Source organism: Leuciscus leuciscus, assembly GCF_965113295.1.
Source record: "Leuciscus leuciscus genome assembly, chromosome: 1".
Classification (NCBI taxonomy): domain Eukaryota; kingdom Metazoa; phylum Chordata; class Actinopteri; order Cypriniformes; family Leuciscidae; genus Leuciscus; species Leuciscus leuciscus.
Window position 1 is genome coordinate 36,840,884 of NC_138725.1, and position 12,865 is coordinate 36,853,748.

The 12,865-nt window shown below is 37.8% G+C and overlaps 1 protein-coding gene across 3 annotated transcripts in view; it reads right to left on the minus strand.

Moving 5' to 3' along the window:
• Positions 1-541: 541 nt before the first annotated feature.
• Positions 542-12,865, minus strand: part of LOC309495082 (shisa family member 6) — a 95,911-nt gene continuing 83,587 nt past the window's right edge. The window contains exons 7-11 of one of the 3 annotated variants that reach the window (XM_082164632.1): positions 11,663-11,683; positions 10,713-10,838; positions 1,373-3,591; positions 798-1,230; positions 542-728 (exon numbers count right to left, since the gene is read on the minus strand). In XM_082164632.1, the coding sequence (XP_082020758.1) occupies positions 2,915-3,591; positions 10,713-10,838; positions 11,663-11,683 (824 nt within the window). In that variant the 3' untranslated portion in view covers positions 542-728; positions 798-1,230; positions 1,373-2,914. Of the gene's footprint in view, positions 729-797; positions 3,592-10,712; positions 10,839-11,662; positions 11,684-12,865 lie in introns of all 3 variants that reach the window. The other 2 variants (XM_082164631.1, XM_082164633.1) reach the window with 2 other exon arrangements.

Here is a 12,865-nt window from a genome sequence, read left to right on the forward strand (position 1 = left end):
AGTTTATATTCAAGAAGAATCGCTATCGCTATGTTTAGGACTCAAGTTAGAAATCATAAATCTATATACGCTACCGCTCAAACATGTTTGGAAAAATTACGATGTTTCCATGTTTTTTGAAAGAAGTCTCTTCTGCTCACCAAGGCTGCCTTTATTTGATCAAAAATACAGTAAAAACAGTAAAACTGTTAAATATTATTACAATTTAAAATAACTGTTTACTATGGAACCTTGTTTCCGCCACAGAATAAAACAATTTAAAAGGTAATTGCGACTTTTTATCTCACAATTCTGACCTTTTTCTCTCACAATTGCAAGATATAAACTTGCAATTGTGAGTTATAAAGTTAGAATTGCAAGATATAAAGTCGCAATTGCAAGAAATAAAAGTCAGAATTGCGAGATATAAACTTGCAATTGCAAGAAATAAAGTCAGAATTGCGAGATACAAACTTGCAACTGTGATAAAAAAAGTTGGAATTGCAAGATAGAGACTTGCAACTGCGAGATACTGTATAAACTTGCAAATGCGAGAAATAAAATCAGAATTGCGAGATACAAACTTGCAACAGAGTTATAAAGTCAGAATTGTGAGATATAAACTTGCAACTGCAAGAAAAAAAGTCAGAATTGCGAGATACAAACTTGCAACTGAGAGTTATAAAGTCAGAATTGCGAGATATAAACTTGCAATTGCAAGAAATAAAGTCAGAATTGCGAGATACAAACTTGCAACTGTGAGAAAAAAAGTTGGAATTGCAAGATAGAGACTTGCAACTGCGAGATACTGTATAAACTTGCAAATGCGAGAAATAAAATCAGAATTGCGAGATACAAACTTGCAACAGAGTTATAAAGTCAGAATTGTGAGATATAAACTTGCAACTGCAAGAAAAAAAGTCAGAATTGCGAGATACAAACTTGCAACTGAGAGTTATAAAGTCAGAATTGCGAGATATAAACTTGCAATTGCAAGAAATAAAGTCAGAATTGCGAGATACAAACTTGCAACTGTGAGAAAAAAAGTTGGAATTGCAAGATAGAGACTTGCAACTGCGAGATATAAACTTGCAAATGCGAGAAATAAAATCAGAATTGCGAGAAATAAAGTCGAAATTGCCAGATATAAACTTGCAACTGCGAGAAATAAAGTCAGAATTTCGAGATATAAACTTGCAACTGCGAGACATAGAATTTCGAGATATAAACTTGCAACTGCGAGAAATAAAGCTGGAATTGCCAGATATAAACTTGCAACTGCGAGAAATAAAGTCAGAATTTGCAAGATATAATCTTGCAACTGCGAGAAATAAAGTCAGAATTATGAGATAGAAACTTGCAACTGCAAGAAAAAAAGTTGGAATTGCAAGACTTGTAACTGCGAGAAATAAACTTGCAACTGTGAGAAATAAAGTCAGAATTGCGAGATATAAACTTGCAAATGCGAGAAATAAAATCAGAATTGCGAGAAATAAAGTCGAAATTGCCAGATATAAACTTTCAACTGCGAGAAATAGAATTGCGAGATATAAACTTGCAACTGCGAGAAATAAAGTCAGAATTTGCAAGATATAATCTTGCAACTGCGAGAAATAAAGTCAGAATTGCAAGATAGAAACTCAGAATTGCGAGAAATGAAGTTGGAGTTGCGAGATATAAACTTGCAACTGCGAGAAATAAAGTCGGAATTGCGAAATATAACTTGCAACTGCGAGAAATAAAGTCAGAATTGCAAGATAGAAACTCAGAATTGCGAGAAATGAAGTTGGAGTTGCGAGATATAAACTTGCAACTGCGAGAAATAAAGTCAGAATTGCGAGATATTAACTTGCAACTGCGAGAAATAAAGTCAGAATTGCGAGATATAAACTTGCAAATGCGAGAAATAAAAATCAGAATTGCGAGAAATAAAGTCAGAATTGCCAGATATAAACTTGCAACTGAGAGAAATAAAGTCGGAATTACGAGATATAAACTCGCAACTGCGAAAAATAGAACTGCGAGATATAAACTTGCAATTGCGAGAAATAAAGGTGGAATTGCCAGATAGAAACTTGCAACTCTGAGAAATAAAGTCAGAATTTGCAAGATATAATCTTGCAACTGCAAAAAATTAAGTCAGAATTGCCAGATATAAACTTGCAACTGCGAGAAATAAAGTCGGAATTACAAGATAGAAACTCAGAATTGTGAGATAGAAACTTGCAATTGCGAAAAATAGAATTGCGAGATATAAATTTGCAACTCCGAGAAATAAAGTTGGAATTGCGAGATATAATCTTGCAACTACGAGAAATAAAGTCAAAACTGAGAGATAAAATGTCGCAATTACCTTTTAATTTTTTTATTCAATGGCAAGAAACAAGCTTCCAGAGTTTTCTTTGTGAATATATGTTAAAATGTAATTTATTTCTGCGATCAAAGCTGAATTTTCAGCATCATTACTCCAGTCTTCAGTGTCACATGATCCTTCAGAAATCATTCTAATATGATGATTTGGTGAGCAGAGACTCCTTTCAAAACCATAAAAAAAAAAAATCATAATAATTCCAAGCGTTTGACCAGCAGTGTAGGTTTTTTGATACTGAATGTATATAAAGTCAGTGCAGGTTCGCAACAGTTCAGTACTGATTCAGAAAAAAATTGTTTCAGGCCTCTGTTTCTAGTTCGGCGTCCACGCGCGAAGCCCTTGCGTTTGCTCTACGTGCGAGGAGATCCGGGTCGCTCCGGAAAGTGTGGATCCTATCCCAGCTGACCCAGAACTGATGGAGTGGAAAGCTTACGCTGGAAGCGGGAACAGGTCAAGGTTGGACGCTTAAAAAAAAAGAAGAAACCTGTCCAGGGGGACACCACACATTTCCCGAGCCGGATTGTTTGTTGACATCATTCGCTCTCCCGTCTTCTCCCGTCTCTCTCAGACAGTTACTTCGGTCTTACTCGCGGTTCTGTACTGATGATGGTGGTGTCCAGGTATATACTGCAGGTGGTCGACTGTGTGCATCCGTCGGTTGGCGAACGCCTGCCGTTTGTTTCCCACCTGCGCGCTGTTAACAGTCAGTGTGTTGTAGGACTCGTTGTTGTGGGTTGTTGTGGGGTGCGAATGCATCTTCATCATTTTGTAGTGCCGGTCCATGACCGGCGTTGTCGGGATGAACATGTCCGTCTGGGAAAGCGCCCGCGACATGGCCTTCTCCCGGAAGTTGGAGCGCCGCAAGGAGAGCATCTTATCCGGGGAGAGCAGCGGATCCTGGGAGAGCAGTCGGTCGGCCGACAGCAGCTGCTCCTCGGAGAGGATTCGCCCGTGGTAAGGAGACAGACCGCCGGCGCCGCCCGTGTACGAGGACAGACCGTAGTCCCGGTGCGGCTTGGAGCGGGCGGGCGAGAGCACGTGGTCCTGGGACATGGCGCGCTGGACGCGTTTGGGCGAGAGCACGTGATCTTGAGACATGGCTCGCTGGACGCGCTTGGGCTTCTGGCGCTGCGCGGGCGGATCCACGTTCAGCTTGATCATATGCGTTTGCAGGTTTCCGCCGCGAGGTGTCAGGTCGGACAAATGGTGCTTCCGTATGTAATACTCGTCGTCCTTGTCACCTGAGAACGAGAGATCAGAGCGGTGCTGTTATACAGTGAAAATAAAACTAACACTTTAGTTTAGGGTCAAATTCTCACTGTTATTTAGTTGCTTACACAGGGAAATCCCCAGAGTTAAATGACCTACTCTGCTCAGAGTACATATGGTCCCACTTTAAAGAGTGTTAGGCCATGTGTCCACCAAAGCGTTTTTTTCACGCGGCTGGCGTATTTTTTCAATTGTTTTCAATGGGAGCGTCGCGTTTTTAAAACGCCATGAGCGTAACGAGGCGCTGAGCGTTTTTTTTTCACGCTGAAGCGCTGAGCGCGCAGCGTTTTTTACAGGTCGGCGAGAGTTGAAGAATGTTCAACTTTGGGTAAAATGCAGCCCTCATCATTGTCAACCGTCCAATCACAGTGGAGGAGGGGCGGGACTAATACTACACCGACCGACTGCCACATTCTGCTTGTACAACGTTAACAGATGACAACAACAAGCATAATAACGGAACAAAATAATTTAAAACAAGAGCCAGAGAAAATGTGTTACATTGTATCGACATTTTAATATAGAATCAACACAGAAACAAAATATGTGTGAAATGAGATACTAGTAACACTTTAGCGGATATTCCGTATCATAAAAAGCAAAGTGTCTCAACTGAAAAAAATGCTGCGCTGCCAAAACGCTCTCAAGCGCCCATAGCTAGGCGTTTTCAGCTGGCTAAAAACGCTTTGGTGGACACATGGCCTTAAAGTAACTCTGAATCAGAGTTGAAGTTAATGAGATAATTAAGTGATTAATTAAGTGATGATTGAGTATTAGTGATGAACACCTGCTGTTAACAAGCAGAATCACGGAAGGAAAAAGAAACAATAAGAACAGAAAAAAAGAGAAACATAAGAGCAACAATTGACTTAAAGGGATACTTCAGGATTTAGCTTTAAGCTTTGTATCAGTAGAAAACCTGTAGTATTTTCGAATTACCATGCTTTCCACCCTCATATCCCCCTGAGACGAGAGATTTATGTATTTTTTGTCTGGAAAAAATCCTCCGATGACGCAAAATCGTCATTTTGCGTCATCGGAGGATTTTCTGGCCAGAGGCTAAACACTACAGCCAGTAGGAGGGGCTGTCCCGCGTGTTTTCAACCCGCCCATAGAGGGTGGGATCTCACTCACAGAATGTACACAGTGTCAGACGTCTTTCTTTGGAAGCTAAAATAGCAGGCTCTTGTTCTGTGGAGAAAGCTGAGAAGTAGGAGAAAGCTGAGTAGTAGGGGTTACCATCCTCTTTTTCCCGGACATGTCCGGCCGTCGAGATCGTCCAAAATGTCCGCGTTTCGGCTTTTGCTTTCTGCAGTCGCCATTCATTGTTTACATGCACACCTTTTGTTTCAATCTAACTGAATTCATTCCGATTGGTGAATCTGAATGTAGTGTTTACATCAACGCTAAACAAGTGATCAGTCGATGTGCGTTTTAACATTGCTAAGAAAATTCCCGCTCCTCCGTGAGAGATACGAGACCGGCGCGTCTCAGTGATGATGCCACCGGCCTCTCGCCATTCTCCCGCGGCCGTCAGCCTTGTCCTGCTCGCCACAGTAAACATAATGAATGGCGACTGTAGAACGCAAAAGCCGAATCCCAGACATTTTGGGCGATCTCGAAATACCGGGCAAACTCGTCACGGAGACTCACTAGTAGCCTAACCTTGTTGTTTTCAACTGCGCTCTCTTACTGGTAGGCGTGGCTTGGGAGTGGCCTCCTAGGGCAGCGAAGCAAGTGCATTCTGGGAGTTGTTGTCTTTCATCCACATAAGCCAAAAAATAAATTCTTGCTTTTCTCAGTCTAGAAAGCTCCAAATTCAAAAATGTCTTCACATTTCTTCTACATAAATGACCCATTTTAAATACACATTCATCTTTCCAGAGGTGAAGTATCCCTTTAAGCCATAGCCTTAGATGAAAAAAAAAAAAAAAAAAAAAAAAAAAAAAAGCCACAAAAACGCTACACAATGACTAAAACTGAACTTTTGAAAAACATTTACATTAATTGAAATAAAATAAATGTTAACTGATACATACGCACACACACGCACACACTATAAACTTATACACAATTTATACACAATTTATTTTATTTCAGTTAGTTGCAAAGGCAACATTTCTAGAATCTAGTTCTATTTCTATTTATAATCTAGTTTAGTTTACATTGAAGTCCTAAAATAACTAAAACTAAAACAACATTTTGAAACCTCAAATATAAAAGTAAAATCTCAAAATTCTAAATACATACTACAATGCTGTACTGGATCAGAGTTACATCAGCAGAAATGAAACAGAACGAAATCGGACTGATAATAAAATAACTTTGTTGTGAGTTTGAAAAAACATGAAACCCCCTAAAAAGTGAAGCTGAGGCCGAAGCTACAGGTCCTGCAGAGACTATTCTGCTGATGTGCAATGGGGTTCTAAATTGTGTTTTTATGTCTCTGTTGCCTCGCTTTCTCTATTTGTATTGCTCTGTTAATCTTTTCTTTGTTTTTCTCAACAATGGCACAGGAAACACAATGTTTGGACTGAAACCGTTGAGACTGTATGATGAGTCTCTGAGGAACAGGGAAATGTGTGTGTGTGTGGGTGTGTGTGTGCGAGTGTGTACTTGTACAACTATCTTTGTGAGGACCAGTTTTAGATTTAGACCATTGGAGTGAGGACAAAAAGAGTAAAGTGAGGACATTTTGGCCGTCCTCACTTTCTGAGAGCCCTTTAAAGGCCTGTTTGAGGGTTAAGACTTGGTTTTAGGGATAAGGTTACAATTAGGTTTAGGGTCAGGGTTCGGGTTAGGCACTTAGTTGTGATGGGTAAGGTTAGGGTAAGCGGCTAGAGATTGCATTGTGTCAATGAATGTCCTCATAAAGATAGATGTACAAGAGTGTGTGTGTGTGTGTGTCCCATTTATAGTGTTTGTTGAGCAGCAGATTAACTCAAGGATAGGGCACTTCTCCTGAGATGCTGCTCTAGTCTTGTTAAAGCTTCTTTCTAGTTACTCATGAAGCAGTAGGCATCTGTGGCAGATGTTTGGGATGGTATCCTTTAGGGGTGTAACGGTAAATGTATTCAATCCTGAACTATCACGGTTCGGACGTTACAGTTTGGTTTCTACAGTCAGACGACGAATGTGGTGAGTCACAGGCAATCCACACCCCAATCCAGAAGGGGGCGCGCGGTAATGCAACACTGTTTGCTAACCGCCAACTTTTCTAAAAGGGTAGCGTTAAACAAATTAAAATTATAACAAGCTACAGTGTTCTAGTAGCTTCCCCAAAATCCCTGCCCGTTTCCTTTCCGAACAGCCTTGGACAGAGAGCAAAGTTACGAGAAACATGAATGTGTTTGTGAGCGTTCAGTACAAGACTAGATATCGATTCAGCACTGAACTGTTTATCTTGGAGCTAATGAAGACAGGCTTGTGTAGTTCAGAATTACCATCACTGACACGGCAGGGTTTTGGCAGACGAACAGTTTCCAAAGGCCGAATGTGCCGATGCGAGGGCGTGACATTACAGAGAAAAGGTCAGGTGAACAGGCCTAAGGCCTCGCGCTGGCTAACGGTCACTCCAGGACCCCAGAGCTCAATTATACACTCACATAAGAGCGAATCTAATGCCACAGGCTTCCGCTGAGGAATATGAGCTACGGGCCGTCCCGCACTCTACAAAATAAAAGTTATTTATCGGAATCGATGGTTCCATGAAGAACCTTTAACATCCATGGAATCTTTCCATTCCACAAAATTCCACTATGAGCCTCTTTTTGTCTTTCTGTTTTTTGTCATGCTAAATATCTTTGCATTTATATTTTATATATATATATATAAACATTATAATTTTTTTTTAAATGGAAGCTTTAGGCAAAATACTTTCAAAAAAGTTGCATATGTGTTTTTTGTTAAGCATCATATTTGATACAGCAGGCTTTTATGGCTCATATAGTTAGAGATAATATAGTGAGGATATGAAGCTCTCACTCGAGTAGGAAAAACGCCTCAATTTTATTCAGAGGCCCAAACTGAGGAAAAAAATATGCAATTTGTTGCAACTGCTGATATTTATATGGCCAAAAAGTTAGATGAAATTCTGGAATGTAAATCACTGAGATCTTTATAGCAGTCTAGCAGATACTCACATAAAATGCATATAAATATCAGTCGTCACTATATCTGCCAATAATGTCTTAGTAAGATAATATTTGAATGTTTAGTTTTATCTAAGCTCTGTTGTTTTAAAACATATAATGTAATGCAATGTAATGCAAATATTATTAACAATATAACAGTTACGTTTACTTTATAAAAATCAGTAAAGATTTCACAGCAGAAGACACATGAACCACGAGCAGAAGGAGGACGTTTTTAAAATTACACTAAAAAGGTATTTTACTTGCTAAAAAAACGATCAATTAGATGAAAAAAGTAGATTTTATGCAACAGTCTTTATCAGCAGTTTTGATAATGTTGATCATTTAGAGGCCTTATATATTTGTGTATCAAATACGATACAGTTAGGATTAAACTTACGACAAAGATCCCAAAAAATTGCATGCCATCTTTAAATTGAATGCCACCCTGCTCTCTCTCTCTCTCTCTCTCTCTCTCTCTCTCTCTCTCTCTCTCTCTCTCTCGCTCTCTCTCTCTCTCTCTCTCTCCCTATTAAAAACGAGACTAATTGTTCTTCATTACTGCTCATTACTCTCAGGTCTGCCTCCCTGTTCGCCTCACAGCAGGTGAAGTCCGAAATTACTCAAACCACACTGCAAACAGGGCTTGTGATTTAAGACTCCAGGAGCACCATTATTTACTCCCCACTGGGAACAAAACCACGTCTAAAGCACTAAAACTGGGTTTGGCTCGCCTAGTGTTCAGTAATATCATTGATTCGACTGCACTGACACCATCAGATGAGAACAAAACTTCAACCGACTCGAGCTGAATAATGACACTATTGTCTTCTGTTTATTTGTTTCACAACTGACTAATTTTGCAACATTGACTCAGTTATTGATCTGAACTGAATCAACACTGAGCCGTCTTGAGCTGAATAACAACACTATTGTCTTTTTAGAGCTGCTTTACAGCTGAATATGGATTTTTTTTCTCATATAATGAAGTTTGCATCATTGATTCTGCTATTTTCCTGTTTATCACGGTGAAGCGGCTTTGAATCAATAGTGAAACAAATAGAAATAAAGGTGACGACTGATTTTTCTCGTCTGTCATGGCAAGTTTGCTTTTGTGATCAGTGTCCGTTTGCACTTCAGAAAGAAGCTTCATTATTAATTCTTCTTGGTTTTCAATGTTTTCATTTTCTTCATTTGGTTTTGAATGTCATTCATTTAAGAGCCGTATAGTGGCATCCATCTGATCATAATGGTTTTGGACTATGTTAATGCAGCATGTCAATACTTTAATGTTTAATTTATCCTGCCCTTTATATGTAATGAAAGCCGTCTGGTTATTTGTCATTTAGCAGGTGCTTTTATCCGGAGAGATCCGCAGTGCGTTTATTATAAGCGCAGTCCCTGTGGAGCCGAGCATCCCGCACAAGGTCACTGAAGTGAGAGGAAAACTTACTCATTTAAGAAACAACCTAGTAGGGGTTTAACCCACCGAGATCCTGTGATGTGTGCTATACTGGTCAAAAGATTGGGGTTAGAAAGAGACGTCTCTTCTGCTCACCAAGGCTGCATTTATTTGATTAAAATACAGCGAAAAATTAGTAATATTGTGAAAAAGTATTACAATTCAAAATAGCTGTTTTCTATGTGAATAGATGTTAAACTGTAATTTATTCCTGCAATCAAAGCTGAATTTTCAGCATCATTACTTCAGTCTTCAGTGTCACATGATCCTTCAGAAATCATTCTAATATGATGATTTGATGCTCAAGAAACATTTATGATTATTATCAATGTTGAAACCAGTTGTACTGCTTCATTTTTGGTGGACATTCTTTGATGATTAGAAATATATATATATTTTCCAACATTATAAATGCCTTTACTGTCACTTTTTTATCAATTGAATCCATCCTTGCTGAAAAAAATTGTCTTCCTTTAAAAATGTCTTTCTTACCCGAAACTTTTTAACTGTATTATATATATATATATATATATATATATATATATATATATATATATTTTACACATCAAACTGGGTTGCTAATGTGAATGTGAATTTACATTAGTGGCAGAATAATTAATAAGATCTCCTTAAGAGCTTGACTGCTTCTCCTAAATAGAATTAATAACTAGAAAAGGCAGTGATCTCCATATGAATTCAAACATGTCTCCAAAATCAGATAATCTTGAGCTGCTATGCACATACATTTTTTTGTATAACTCTATATGCTTACTGTATGACAACAATTGTGTCTGTTTTTATCTCTTTCTGTCCTGAAAAAAAAGATCACTGCATGAAACTGCATGAATAAAAAGGTGACTAAATGTGAATAAATATATTTACTAAGCATTTATAACATGCCAATTCAAAATGCTTCATTATTTGGTAGACATTGCGCTAAAGTCTCCTTTTTTATTCACACAGTTTTATGCGTATCAATGATTTACAATGCATTTGCAAACAAGTCATTAGTAATTAATGTACATCTTTATAAACCCTTCACAAAGGGAACTTTAATTTAAAGTTTTATCAGAACAACAACAACTGAGGAACACAATATTGCAGATTGCAGCCAATATGGAAAAATATTTCTACCTGAAAATATAAGCACGGATAAATGATCATACAACATTTAAACTAGATTAAACTAGAAGTGTGCAATCAGAAATTTTGTTTGTTATTTGAAGTCTCTCTATACTTCCTCATAACCATAAAAGGAAAGCATAATTTTCCTTTACAGTACACTTTACACTCTTATATTAGTGTGATTGATTCAATGATGAGTAGACATGTATGAAACCTACAGTAAGATATATGGCAAATCATATACAAATCCACCATCTTATATGATTCTGGTCTCATTTAAGAGAATTCTGCTCATGATTGTATGAAAAGTATGAATATTTCTCTCACTCACACTGGATGTGTTGTGTACAGTGAGGAAGGGAAGAGTATTTACCTAAGTCTGCTTTCAGGGCCATCTCGTAGGACGGCGGGAGGTGAGCGAGGTTCTGGAAGGAGCGAGAGAACGACATTTCGTACGGCTCCGTCTGGGATGTCAGGATGTTGTTCATTCTCGGCTTCTCTGCGGGGCGGAAAAGAAAAAGAGGCAGAGAAAGATGAAACACATCCGATACAAGCTCTGTGTTTGTGGAGGCCACCATGGCATCTGTGTGTGTGTGTGTGTGTGTAATCTTTTTTGAAGAACGTGTTTAATGAGGGTGAGTGTTGGTCCGGGCAGCTGCTCACCCAGTAAAACACTTGTTGGGAATGTCATTCCCTCATTTTAATTGTGTGCTCATGAGACTATGGACTGCCAGGCCTGGGATCTCCAAACTATTTTCAGTGGCATGTGTTTCTAGACTCGCATACATGACATTATATAGGCACATTATATATATGTCACACCACATACACACCGCAAAAAAAAAATAACGAAAAGAAAAAAATTCTTACTCTGTATTACTCAGTTTTTAGTTAAATATTTAAACATTCTTAAAGCAACAAACTTGAGAAGCAATCAAATATTAAGTCTGTTTTCTGGAAAAAAATATCAAAATTAAGTGACTTTATGCTTAAAACAAAATCAAATATCTGCCATTAATTTCATTTTCTGAGCCTATTGGCAGATTTTTTTCTTCTTGTTTTAAGTATAAACTCATTTAATTTTGATACCTTATTCAGAAAACAAGACTTAATACCTTAAGTAAATTTGTGCCTCACATAGATGTATCTTGATTTAAGAAAAATAAATCAAAAATACTAAGAAAATCTTTTCTTTCTTTTTTTGTTGCAGTGTATAGACATTGTACAAGTACTGTGACACACAGAACGAATGAACACCAACACTGGGAGATTATACACGAGAAATGAGAAATTATACACATGTGCAACATGTGTACTACTTACCATAGTGCTCTATTCTGTGTCCTAACAAACCCAAGTGAGAAAAACAAAATCAGTAACTTTTTTTCTGCAGAATTTTAATTCACGGTGTCACATATTGTAGGGCCATTCTGTGTCAGATAAATTAAATTTCAGAAACTTGACTGGATAAATTTTTTGATTTTGTAAATATTCTTTTCTGAAGAAAGACCAACATAAATAGAGATGAAAGTCAAAATATGAAATGTCATTTATATTTACTGATTGATCCACTATTTTGGAGAGGGCAGGGAAAATGGCACTTTTATCACTACAAAATGTTTTTTTTCCCCAAGTGTATTCAGTTAACACATTTGGTTTTCAACCATTGAAAACATTAAACATGGAGCCGTATTGAGATCTCAATATCTCCGGGATTGAACCATATTAGGCCTTCACTCTAAAAAATGATAAGTTGAGTCCAACCCAAATTTGGATCAAATATGGACAAACCCAGCCGCTGAGTTACATTTTTTAATTACATTTTTAACCCAACGGTTGGGTTTGTCCATATTTGACCCAAATTTGGGTTAAACAACCCTGCATTTTTTTAGTGTGTTAAAAATGAAGCGTCCAAAAGAAAAGTTAGTTGAGAGGGAAAATCTAAAGGGATACATTTAATAGATGTCTTTAATACTTCTTGAGTTACAGGCATGCTAACTTTGGAATAAGAATATTTTTTGGCATGTTGTATGCAATTGTTTTGATAGAGGGAAACAAGATATATTTCTAGTTTCAACATTATTTGTTCTTTAGACATTCCTCTTTAAAAAGAAAAGTATCAGCTGTTTGCAAAGTGACCCACATTGGATTTTGACCACTGAAAATGTGTATAATTTATTCATGGAGCCATACTGAAATCCTCATATGTCTGGAATTGAACGATATAGGGCCTTACAAGTGAAGACACCAAAAGAAAAGTTTGTGAAAAACACAAATCTAAAAGGATCATTAATATTTACAGACATGCAAACTTTGGGGGGGAAAATACTTCTCCCCATTTTTGAACTCTCAACGTTGGCATATAATGCAACAAAGATTTCTAAAGTCAACAGATTTTACTAACAGACCTACTAATCTCTGAGTAATAATAAAATAATGATGCTGCCATATTTCTAAAGTGTTTTTTACCCCCCTGTAATCTGGCTCCAAATCTCAGGTGAAAATGTTCATTTCGACACCCTCAAC